This window comes from Pogona vitticeps, chromosome 1 (assembly GCF_051106095.1).
Source record: "Pogona vitticeps strain Pit_001003342236 chromosome 1, PviZW2.1, whole genome shotgun sequence".
Lineage (NCBI taxonomy): Eukaryota > Metazoa > Chordata > Lepidosauria > Squamata > Agamidae > Pogona > Pogona vitticeps.
In genome coordinates, this window is record NC_135783.1 from 166848492 (window position 1) to 166861107 (window position 12616).

The following is a 12616-nucleotide window of genomic DNA, read 5'->3' on the forward strand; positions in this document are numbered from 1 at the left end:
ATAAGACCATAACAGGTGGAAGGCTAAAAGGACTACGTTTTTATTTTGTTAATATAGTGTCAATGATTTAAAGGTATACACATTGGCTGATTGATGTCAAAACTGAAAAGTAAAAGCCTAGAGGCAGTCTGGTGGAGGAAGAAACCCTCAGATTGAAGGCTACAAAGATTTCAACAAGATCAAGACATGGATAAAAAATCACTGCAGAAAGAAAAATATCTATCATAATATTCTCAAATTATGGCTGAATTGAATAATAATATGTGATATAGGTCCTATCAAAGTAGTGGTGGATGAAACTTCAAAATATATTTAAAAGAGGCATGAGAGATTGAATAACTATGGAAAAATACTAAGCCATTTGAAGGGATGTCAGACAAAATTAAAGAGACAGTTGAGGCAAATTCTCTGAAATTATACAATCAAGATAAAGCATAAACAAAGTAAATATACTTACTCAGGAGCAGAAACCAGCACCAGGCAGTCCGAAGCCTCCTCCAATGCACACTCTCTAACCGTTGGGGCGAAAGAACTATAAAGAAGCGCTTCGCCAACCAACCGTTAGGACCTACATTTGAATTCCTCGCCTTTTTTCCCTGCCTCTTTTCTTTTTGCAAGTCGAAGCTCCGGCCACAAGTTGAAGCAACATTTTGTGGCCAGAGCTGCTCGCAACTCGAAATGGTCATATGTTGGGACGGTCGGAAACCGAGGCACCACTGTATTACAACATGTAATAAGAAAATAACATGGAGTAATATACAGTTACAAGAGGTATATGAAATAGGAGAGTTACAAGAAACTTGATATAAAGAAAAAAGTTAAAGGAATAATTAAAAAGATCTGAAATTCTTCTATAAAGAATGTATTAGAAACTTGGAATAAATGGAGACAAGTATTTTGTCCTGGAATAACTCCAGTAGTGGAGCTGGAGAGCTTTCCAAGATACGGGATAAAGGAAATGAAAAATATGTTAAAAGAAAACAGATATATAAATGGGAAGATTCTGAATGAAAAAAAATGAAAAATAAGAAACAATTAAGAACTATATTCACAGGAGAAAAATTAAATTGGTTAAATTTAATGCAATTTGAATAATGGATGAAACAGTGAGATATTTAGATTAACAGATAGGAAATTGACAACATTTGAAAAAACTATTATGAATAATATGGAGAATGTGAAAGATGAAAGGACGGACAAAGGAAGAATAAGTACAGTGGTGCCTCGCATAGCGAGGTTAATCCGTTCCGGATTAACCTTCGCTATGCGAAAACATCGCTAAACGGGACTAAAAAAGCCATAGAAACGCATTGAACTTCATTCAATGCGTTCCTATGGCTTGAAAACTCACCGTTAAGCGATGTTGTCCCATAGCGCCGCCATTTTCGCGCCCTCGGTAAGCGAGGGCAGGGCGCGAAAATGCGGCGCGGACCTTCCGACGGCCATTTTGGAACCGCCAATCAGCTGTTCTCCCCCGCTTCGTTTTGCGAAGATCGCTAAGCGAATCGCTTAGCGATCATCGCAAAGCGAAAAATCGCCATAGGGGCCATCGCTGAGCGAATGCTCCAGCGATGGCCCGGACCCCCTCGCTATGCGAATTCATAGCATAGCGAAGCACTCGCTAAGCAAGGCACCACTGTATATTGTACAGATGTTTATGGAAGAAGAAGAGGATCAGTTAGAAGGCTAAAATACAATATGGGATACAGATGTTGGGAGCACAGATCGAAGACTGGAAGAAAATTTTAAAAACGATTTTTTAAAAAAATATGTCAATTAGAATAAAAGAAAATGGAGATCGTACTTAACTCCAGTAAAACTAAATACTATAAATGATAAATACAGTGGTACCTCGCAGGACTAACGCCTCGCTGGATGAAAAACTCGCAAGACGAAAGCTTTTTGCTATCGTGTTGGTGACTCGCAAGATGGCTTCTTCTATGGCTGTGCTTCACAAGACAATTTTTTTCGCAAGACCGATGCCTTGCAAGACGAAAATAATTTGTTCATATTGCGAGGTTTCCCATAGGAATACATTGTAATGCATTCCTATGGGAAACCGCCTAGAGTGGTCCTCTCGGACCAGATAGGCGGGGTATAAATCAAATAAATAAATAAATAAACCGCTTTTCGCAAGATAACAATTTCGCAAGATGGCACTACTCGCAGAACGAATTACTTTTGTCTTGCGAGGCACCATTGTATCCTAAGAAATGTTGGATATGTGATAAAGAATTGGGAACATACTTGCATCTATGATGAAACTGTGAAGTGGTACAAAAGATATGGTGTAAAGTTTTTGAAGAGATTAGAGAAATATTGGAAGTTAATTTTGAAATGTAATCAAAAATAGCATTATTGTTTTTAATAGAAAACAATGATGTAAATAATGTAAAAAAAGAGATAACAGCAGCTCAACTGCTCATTGCAAAAACAAAGCAAAATTGGGTCTTCCATTAATAGCATAATGAAATTTGGAATACTGCAATTAAAGATAAATTGACTTTGTAAGTTCAAAAATGGAGAGTTAAAGACAACTAGATTTAATGAGATATGGGATGAATTTATAAATGTTGTATTGAGTAAAGAGTAAGGGAAAAAGCAGAACAAAGATTATATGCATTTTTGGAAGGGATATGGGCACAGTTAAGTGATGGATTGAAGTTCAGGTATAAAGAGATTTAAAAATTATGTAAGATATGATGGTCCCCAGGGTGCAGGGAGCACTACATTTTTCTGTTATTATTGTTTGTACATAGTTTGCGTGGATAGAATGTAAACTTTATGTTGTATTTGATTAATCTGTTTAGTTTTAAAAAATTTATAAAGAATTAAAAATAATAAAAAAGAAAGAGTAAATGAGCAAAGCAGAAATAAGCAGTGATGAGGAAAAGTGCAAGTCCTGATTTCAAACGCAGCCAGCTCCTGACTAGAGGGCTATACTTTCTTACATTATTTCTAATTAACAGTCCATCCCTCTGAAGAAAAAAGGCAGGATTAAAATTATGTAATTTTTTATACAGTCTTCTACTCACAAAGAAGTAACATCCCCAGGACTTTCTTCCATTTTACTTGAGGCAGAAGAATGTAAACCTTGTTCATACATGGCTGTTTGTTCTTCAGCGACAACACTTACTTTACAGAGGGAAATGCAAGCTTCAGTATCATACAACGACAACTGTTAAACATCCTACAGATACAGTCTATCAAAAATACAAGTATAAACAAACACAAATTACCCAAATGCTTTTAAATGGATGATGCTAACATTGCATTAGTGATCCTTATTGCCCACCTGATAAAAGTATTCTGTATTCAACATATATAAGAAAAAAATAAAAATAAAAGTGGTTGTTGTGGGTTTTCCAGGCTGTTTAGCTGTGTTCTTAAGATTTTACTTCCTAACGTTTTGCCAGTCTGTGGCCAGCATCTTCAGAGGACAGGAGTCAGAACTCTGTCTGTGCTCTGTTGCAGTTTGTTGGATAGTTGAGTATTTATTGCTGTGGGAAAAGCTTTTGTCCTTTTAAGGAGATTGGGTGATTATGGTGATCAGTGTGTTTTTGTTGTGGGTGTATTGTTGTGATAAGGGGGAGAGATTATCTGTCACTGTGATTGATGGGTGTCGTTAGCTGGTCTTTTGTGTGCAGTGATCACTGGTCCTTGTGGCTGGGTAGAGTTTGTTGACCTTTTGCAGGCTGTATTTTTCAGTGCTGGAAGCCAGGCTTTGTTGAGTTTTAAACTTTCTTCTTTTTTGTTGAAGCTCTGCTGGTACAGCTGGCAGTTTCACAAAGCTTTTTATGGCCTTACCCCAAAGTAATTTTAGTTGAGTAACTGGATTTTCTTTTTGTGCCTGTGAACTTGTTCCGCCATCTATTATTACCGTATTCTGGATCTATAATTTTTCAACCATTATTATCCTTTTTGTATTAATTATTTTATATTTAGAGATTATGATGATATTTATTTATTTATTTATTTATTTATTTATTTATTTATTTATTTATTTATTTATTTATTTAATTTACCTACCCTGTTTCCCCAAAAATAAGACAGGGTTTTATATTAATTTTTGCTCCAAAAAACACATTAGGGCTTATTTTCAGGGGATGTTTTATTTTATTTTTTCACATACAGCCATTTACAATTATTCAAATACAGTCATGCCATCTTCTTCCAGTTGCTGCACAATGCTGCACAATAGTCAAGGGCGGGTTTCACTTAACTAGGCCTTATTTTTGGGGTAGGGTTTATATTACAAGCATCCTGAAAAATCATACTAGGGCTTGTTTTCAGTTAGGTCTTATTTTCCAGGAAACAGGTTATTTAATTTATATCCCCCCCCATTTAGACCAAAGTCTACTCTGGGCGGCTAAAAACAATATTAAAGTAAAATAAAACAACAATATTAATAGGATGATGAAATAAGTTAGGTATCGACAGGAGGGAAGGCTTGTCTGAAGAGCCAGGTCTTACGCTGGCTGTTTAAAACATCCAGTGAGGGAACAAGACAAATTTCTGGGGGAAGATTGTTCCAGAGCCGAGGGGCCACTGCCGAGAAGGCTCACTTTCTTGTTCTTTCTCTTCAGGCCTCCCTCGGCATTAGGCCCCTCAGCCGCCCCTCCTGGCTAGAGCGAGTGATTTGGGTAGATCTAGGTAGGAGAAAGCGTTCCGCCATATATTGAGGTCCTAAAACATTTAGGGCTTTACAGTGGTGCCTCGCTTAGCGATCGCTCTGTTTTACGATGAAATCGCTTAGCGATGCATTTTTTGCGATCGCTTTGCGATGTTTCCTATGGGTGAATTTCGCTTTGCAATGATCGCAGGGAAGCAATCATCGCAAAGCGTCCATTTTCGCACAGCTGATCGGCAGTTTCAAAATGGCCGCCGGGTAAACAAAATGGCCACCCACTGTGTTTTCGCACAGATTCCTCACTTTAGAGGCACTGAAAATGGCGGCGCTATGGAGGATCTTCGCTTAAAGGTGAGTTTTAAGCGCACAGGAACGCATTAATAGCATTTTAATGCATTTCTATGGGCTTTTTAATATCGCATAGCGACGTTTTCATTCTGCAGCGATTTCTGCGGAATGAATTAACGTCGCTCTGCGAGGCACCACTATATATGTAATCATTAATACTTTGAAATGAATGTGGAAACGAACAGGTAGCCAATGCAAGGCCGCCAGAGTGGGGGAGATAGGTTGATGTTTTCTCACCCCAGTGAGAATTCTGGCTACCGTGTTCTGAACCATTTGAAGCTTCCGCATCAATCTCAATGGTAGCCCCATGTAGAGCACATTACAGTAGTCTAATCTTGAGACTACAAGCGCATGGACCAGAGTGGTGAGGGCCCCAACATCAAGACAGGGATGCAGCTGGGCGATCCGCCAAGATGGAAGTACTGTAGGCGATGCGGACCACTGACATTACCTGGATTTCCATGGTAAGCGCAAGATCAAGATGTATCCCCAAGCTGCGAAACTCAGTGGTAAGAGTCACCCCCCCCCCAAATGAGAGTTTCCCAAACCACCAATGTCTGGGCCACCCACCCTCAGGACCTCCATCTTGTCCAGGTTCAGTCTCAGACCATTCACCTGCATCCATCCCAGTACGGCAACCAGACCGTGCTGAAGGGATGGAATGGCTGTGATGATATGGGTTATATGGTTGAGATCTTGTACTGAAGATTGATTATGTAGTAGTGAACAATGTAAGAGGGATTCCATATTGGTTCTCTGCATAAATGATTTCTGCAATGCTAACAAAGTATCTGCTAGTAGGAGGATGGGAGAATGCTCTTCTGAAGGCCTGAGAAGAACATTCCACAATAAGATAGATGGACTTTGTTGTGGCTTATTGCAGACCACCAAACCCAAATAACATCTGTTACCCATGGGAAAAGAATGGAGCAGAAAAACAGGACTGTTTACCCAACGTTGTACCGTGATTGGATGACACCGTGAGAAGAGGAAGATAAGGGATATGCCAGCTAAGCTTGAAAAAGGAACTTTTGCTTATGGACATGGTGGTAGAGAGGGGACAGTATGGCTTAGTATGATCAGTACAATTTGGATTAGTTTTTAGAGAGATGTGATTATTAGCTGTAGTAAAATTAATAGAATAGGATATTTCTTTTACAGGATTTTTCTTTTTACAGGACAATGATGGACTTTGGACTTTTACACTTATTTGGATTATTTTCTTTATTTTGTTTTCCTTATGGATTACCTTTTTGGATTATAGGGGAGGCATCTGCCTTTTTGCCGTCTTAACCAGTTTTTACTTGATTTCTTAGACTTTTGGAACTTTTATATTTTTCATGGATTCTTTACTTCATTACAATTTTGTAACTAACTGAAAAATGATCATTTGCATGCTTTTGCATAAACTGACTTTTTCTTTATGGAATATTCTATTTTCTTTAATAAAACAATGATTATAAAAATCAATTGGTCTCTTGAACAGTAAACTGTCATAGGTCATCCATGATGGTATTGCCTCGGCCAAATGTTACTTAATGAATCCTAACCTGTGGAACTTAGTAAGTCCAAGGACTACAAAACGCACATGGTTTTCTATCTGAAATATCCTAAGGTACAGGAGTGTGCTTATTAGGACAGACTTGTAGGCAGGTGTTTGGCTCACGCCTTGCTGAGATCCAGGACTCACTCAGCACCATAAGGGTGGGCAAACTCCTAATTACTCTCTGTCCGCCGACTAGGTAACCTCTAGGGGGGACCTTGGTCGTTACAATGGCATCCACTCCTGTTGGAAAAAAGGAGATGTAGAGCTAGGTGTCATCAGTGTATTGATGACACAAAGCCTCACACCCTCTGATTATGTCCATTGTCTGTTTTATGCAAATTTTATTATTAGTTTTGTTATGTATATTGTGCTATTTTTATTTGTTCATGTCCAGAATAAGTGGCCTTGCCACTAGCTGGGTGGGATAAAATAGAAATAAACAAACAATTAATTAATTAAAAATAAACACAAAAGCACCAGTAAGAAGCACTGAAAGTGTTCATTAAATAAACATACTGGCATGACTAGGACCATTAACTGCAATAGGCTGTCGCTGACCTGTAAAAAAGCATTGAGCCAGGAAATGTATCAATTCTTGAATCAATTTCTGATTCTGTGGCCAGAATCAATAACACAAAATAGTAAAAAACAAAAAACACACTTCTGATTCTTGTATCTTTATTTGACATACTCAGCCATCAGCAACATTAACCACCATCTCTGCAAGAACCATTTTAATGTTCCATGCCACAAAAACCCAAGAGTGAGGATCTTGGGGAAACTCTTCCGGTTCTCAGGAACAGAATGGTCCCATGTGTGATGTGACCCAAACATCCTAACACTTCCTGTGTGTGTGATACAACAACTGTCGACATTTCTCACCAGAGAGCTTTGGACTCATTACAATGAAACCAAATTATTCCAGTGGTTTATATAATACACCAGAGTAGGCATAGTTTGGCCTCTGGGTTATACAGGAACCCAAATACAGCCCTTTACAGGGCCCCAATTCAACCACATTTTAAAATCTTTCCCTCAGAAAAACCCCTTGTATTCTGGATATGCTTTGCTTGTGGGGCTTCAGTTGGAATGTCTTTGATTTTTTAATTTCCAAAACTGGCCAGAAAAAGAGGGGCAAGGGGGCTTTCTCACTGAAAAATAATTAAGAAAAATATTTTGGCACAGGGATTATGGGACTGGATACGGCCTTCTATGATGCAGAGGTAGCCCACACCTCTAAAGGGTTCTCTCCGCTGTGTGGACCAATTAAGAAACTGCTAGAATTATGCTTAGCTCACATACAGTGGAAGATCAGGAACACACACCTCCGATTTCCACATGTTGGCTAATCGGTTTGAATATGGGCCTACAGCCTCAGAGTCTCACATGCATACATCTGATAAAATACAATTCTCTAAAATCTCAAGAACTGCACAAGTCAGTCCTACACACAGGACACATTTCAAACATGAATGCCAAAAAGATGGGATTTTATAAATACCATCTACGTGCTGCAGAGGTATAGAGGCAATACATGATCTGAAATAGGTTTCTAGAGCAGTGCCTCATGCAGAAAAAGCAGAAAAGTTCCAATATTTAAAAAACCAAACAAACTCCTCCTAATAAGTTATTTTTCCTGGCTCAACAAGAGACATACACAGCAAGAGATAAGACATACACAGTAGGAAACATAAAACTATTTCATACCATTTATTAGTTGCAAGAGTTCATTCATATCCGGGAGATTCAGAAGTGCCAAAGCGTGGCAGCACTCTGTTGAAATGACAGTACCAAAAACATTTAAAAGCTTATTAAAAGCAAAGTGCACTGCTTATATACCGCCCCATAGCGCTTCAAGCATTCTCTGGGTGATTAAAAAGTTAATTATGCAGGCTACACATTGCCCCCCCCCCCTCAGCGAGCTGGGTACTCATTTTACTGACCTCGGAAGGATAGAAGGCTGAGTCAACCTTGACCGGCTACCTGGGATTGAACCCCAGGTCGTGAGCACAGTTTTAGCTGTAGTACAGCAGTTTAACTACTGCGCCACGAATTGTGAATTACGAATTGTGAATTATGAATTGCAGAACAATTCATAAGCGGGAAGCGATGCCTCTACATTTGCACTGAGTTTCCCCAGGTCTGTAACACAATCTTTTTCAAAGTATAAAATAATCTGAAATAAGATTTAGAACTGGATACATAGCTGTACCCTTCATATGAAAAACAGATCCAAGATCTGCAAACAAGAAGCTCCAACTCAACAAACACTGCAATGCTTCTCTATTTCCATATTATTCTTATCTGCGGAGTACAAAGCAGGCATTCTTAAGAAAAGAGGTAGCTAGCCAACTGTCATTCCAACAACTTTTTATGTTTCAGAATAGAACCATTGAATGATTTGAACTTATAAGATTAGTCCCATTTGACTCAATAGGTACACTCTAATTAGGACCAGCAGTTGAGTTTAGCTGAGCATTCATTCATTCATTCATTCATTCATTCATTCATTCATTCATTCATTCATTCGCTTGCTTGCTTGATCAGCTGCCTTTCTCCTAATAAGGGTACCCAAGGGGACTTCATCATTGGGCTAATTTTTTGGACCTGCTTTGTTACAGCCAAATATCAATCTATACTTTTCTATTCTATTCCTGCATGATGTAGGCAGTAAGATATGCACAGTTCCCTAACTCTCTTCTCTTGTTCACCAGTACTGCTTCCTGAGCAGGACAAACATTTTGACAGTTCTTTTGTTAACTAAGGAAACAAAAATATTTTTAAACACAAACTGTTAATTTATATTGTTCTTAATACCTGCGTATGTATAAAATTCATAATATTTGGGGGATGGCTGGCTGAGGATCATTCAAGTGGCAGGTACGGAAGAGGGCAGCAAAGACAGGGAAACAAAAGAAAATTACATACAAAAAGTCTGTGCTTAAGATTCCCATCTCTTAAAACAATAGGTTAACTCTAAAATTTTTCCTCATTATTTCACTTTATTTGAATATCATTTTCTCCCAAAGCAAGGACCCACACTGACTTACAAAAGGATGAAAACCATATACAACTAAAAACATAATAGGCAAAATCCGAAGGTTCCCAAATGTTTCCCTAGGGAAATGTTTCACTCTAGTGAGTAATGTTTCACTCTAGATGTTTCACTCTAGTGAGCTTCAGAAACTGGAGGGGTGTGTAGGAAGCTTTGATTCATTTATATTTATCATTTATGGTGCTAATGTCTGATTTACAACAACTTAACTACAAGAATAGGATTTTCCCCATAAATTATAATATTAAAATGCAGTTAAATAGTATTTCACAATAGTAGCACATATTTTACAATAGTAGCACACATTTTAATCATTACAGACGTCAAGACCATTGTTACTTGAAATCTGGCATGCAACAGATCCGGAGTTTAAAAGCTTAGTGTGATACCTATGGCCATTATTCCCATTCTTGCACTTTTGCTTTTTCTTTTAAAAAAAGATGTACACAAGTAGTTGTATACTGCATAAGATACATGTTTGTTTATTTATTAAGGGCAGACTGCTAATCAAAGACAAGATTGAACCGCAGATGTGATCTCAAAACCACTGAATGAAATCTTTGAGAGGTCCTGAAGCACCGGCAAACTGCCAGAGGACTGGAAAAGAGCTGATGTGGTTCCAATCTCCAAAAAAAGGGGGGGGGGAAGTGGATCCAGGAAACTACAAACTAATCAGCTTGACATCAATATCTGGGAAATCCTGGGGGGGGGGGGGAAATCAAGTAGCAGATTTGTGAGGTGATTGCTACAAGTCAGCATGGGTTTGTTAAGAACAGTTCATGCCAAACAAATCTTATTGCCTTCTTTGATAGAGTGACTAAATTAGTGGACCAAAAAACACAGTGGATATAGTAGACTTAGACTTCAGTAAGGCATTGGATGAGGTAGACCACAACCTACTTCTGTGTAAGATAGAACAAAGTAGGACAGACAGTACAACTTCCAGATGGATTTGCAGCTGGCTGACCAACTGCACTCAATATGTGGTCCTCAATGGAACCACATCTACATGCAGGGAAGTGTGTGCAGTGGGGTCCCTCAAGGTTCTGTCTTGAGCCCAGTGCTCTTCAGCGTCTTCATAAAAGACCTGGATGAGGGGATTGAAGGAGCACTCATCAGACACAAAGCTGGGGGGAACTGCTAATACTTTGGAAGATAGACTCAACATAGACAGACTTGAACACTGGGCCCTATCCAATAAGATGAAGTTCAGTGGTGGGAAAGGTAAGGCCCTGCACATAGGCAGGAGAAACCAGATGCACAGGTACAGGATAGGTGGTGCCTGGCTCGACAGTAGTACCTGTGAAAGGGATTTTGTTGTCCTGATGGGCCACCACCTAAGGATGAGTCAGCAGTGTGCTGCAGCTGCCAAGACAGTCCTAGGCAACATCAACAGGGGGATAGCACCAAGATCATGGGAAGTGATAGTACCGCTCTATACCACACTGGTGAGGCCACACTTGGGAGTGCTGTGCCCAGTTCTGGTCACTACAATACAAAAAAAGATGCTGAGGCCCTGGAAGGGGTGCAGAGAAGAGCAACAAAGAAGATAAGGGGACTGGAGGCTAAATCCTATGAAAAAAAGACTAAAAAAACTAGGTATGTTTAGCTTAGGGGAGAGAAGGGACATGAGAGAGACAAACTATATCCCTTTTGCCCTCACTGGTCGGAAAGTAAGAAGAATTACTGCTGCACAAAGGGCAGCGGGAAAACCTGAAATGGACATCTGGGGTAAGTATGGCTATGCTTTATTGCACTTCTATTTTGGAAGTGAAATGGATTTCGACTGGGTTGTGTCCAGGCAGAAATGAGAAGTCAGCACAAAAAACATACAAACAGCAAGGAAGTTGTAGAGATGTACCTAGGAGAAAAGCAAAGTTTCTGAAGATCTGCTGTATAGGAATTGGGAAGAATCAGGAATGGACCCTTTGCAGGCAGGCAGTAAGGGGGTTGGGAAGCTGAGATGACATGCCTTATTTGTGTACAGCAGGGGTCTCCAAATTATGGCCCGGAGGCCACATCCAGCCCGCCCTGCCTTTTTATCCAGCCCAGCGTGAGTGCGTATGCATGTGTGCGCATCTTCCTTCAGCCCTCGAAAATGTGGAACATGTATGTTGTGGCCCTCACTCTGAAAAGCTTGGAGGACCCTGGTGTGCAGTATACTTGAAAAGAAAATAGAGGCAGTGTTTTGTCTCTTGAGCAATGTTCAGGTCTGCCTCTATACCTGCTCTACATAGGGCACATGATCTCCAGTACCCTCAGCCTAATTTTAAAAAGCCCTCTTTAATATCAGTGTTCTGGCAAGAGGTATCTAGTGGCCCTAAACCAGCCTCATAAATAGGAAGGGACGGAGAAGATAAGAGTGAGAAAGAGAGGTGACACCACCCACTTTTTATTTATTTATTTATTTATTTATTTATTTATTTATTTATTTATTTATTTATTTATTTATTTATTTATTTATTTATTTATACATACCCCGCCTATCTAGTCATTTCGACCACTCTAGGCAGCTTACAACATAAGGATAACAAGTTCTAAAAAATTTATAACAATTAATTAATTAAATGATTCTATAAGATGGGAAAAATAAAAATAAATCAAATAAAGAGAAAAACAGGAAAGAGGACAGGAATTAACTGGAAGGGAAGGCCTGCCTATACATCCATGTTTTTAGTTGGTTCTTAAAAGTACCCAGCGAGGGTGCAGCGCGAATCTCCGGAGGTAGGTTATTCCAGAGACGAGGAGCCACCGCCGAGAAAGCCCAGTTTCTAGTTCTTTCTTTCCGGGCTTCCCTCAGCGCCAGGCTCCTCAGCCTCACCCCCTGGCTCGAGCGGGTGGCGCAGGTGACACGGGTAGAACTAGTTGGGAGTAAGCGTTCTGCCAAGTATCGAGGTCCTAAACCATTTAGGGCTTTATATGTAAGCATTAACACTTTGAAGTCAATGCGGAAACGGATGGGCAGCCAGTGCAGCATGGCCAGAGTAGGAGAGATATGTTGATATTTTCTCACTCCAGTAAGGAGTCTGGCCGCCGC

The 12616-nt window shown here is 39.6% G+C and overlaps 1 protein-coding gene across 11 annotated transcripts in view; it reads right to left on the bottom strand.

Moving 5' to 3' along the window:
- SETDB2 (SET domain bifurcated histone lysine methyltransferase 2) overlaps positions 1-12616 on the bottom strand; it is an 88761-nt gene that overhangs the window by 63851 nt on the left and 12294 nt on the right. For 6 of the 11 annotated variants that reach the window (XM_072993165.2, XM_072992908.2, XM_072992964.2 and 3 more), the window contains exons 3-4: positions 8232-8297; positions 3036-3135 (exon numbers count right to left, since the gene is read on the bottom strand). The exons of 2 other annotated variants lie outside the window; for them this stretch is intronic. In XM_072993165.2, the coding sequence (XP_072849266.2) occupies positions 3036-3135; positions 8232-8297 (166 nt within the window). Of the gene's footprint in view, positions 1-3035; positions 3136-8231; positions 8298-9341; positions 9383-12616 lie in introns of all 11 variants that reach the window. 3 more of the 11 variants (XM_072993157.2, XM_078378285.1, XM_072993169.2) reach the window with 2 other exon arrangements.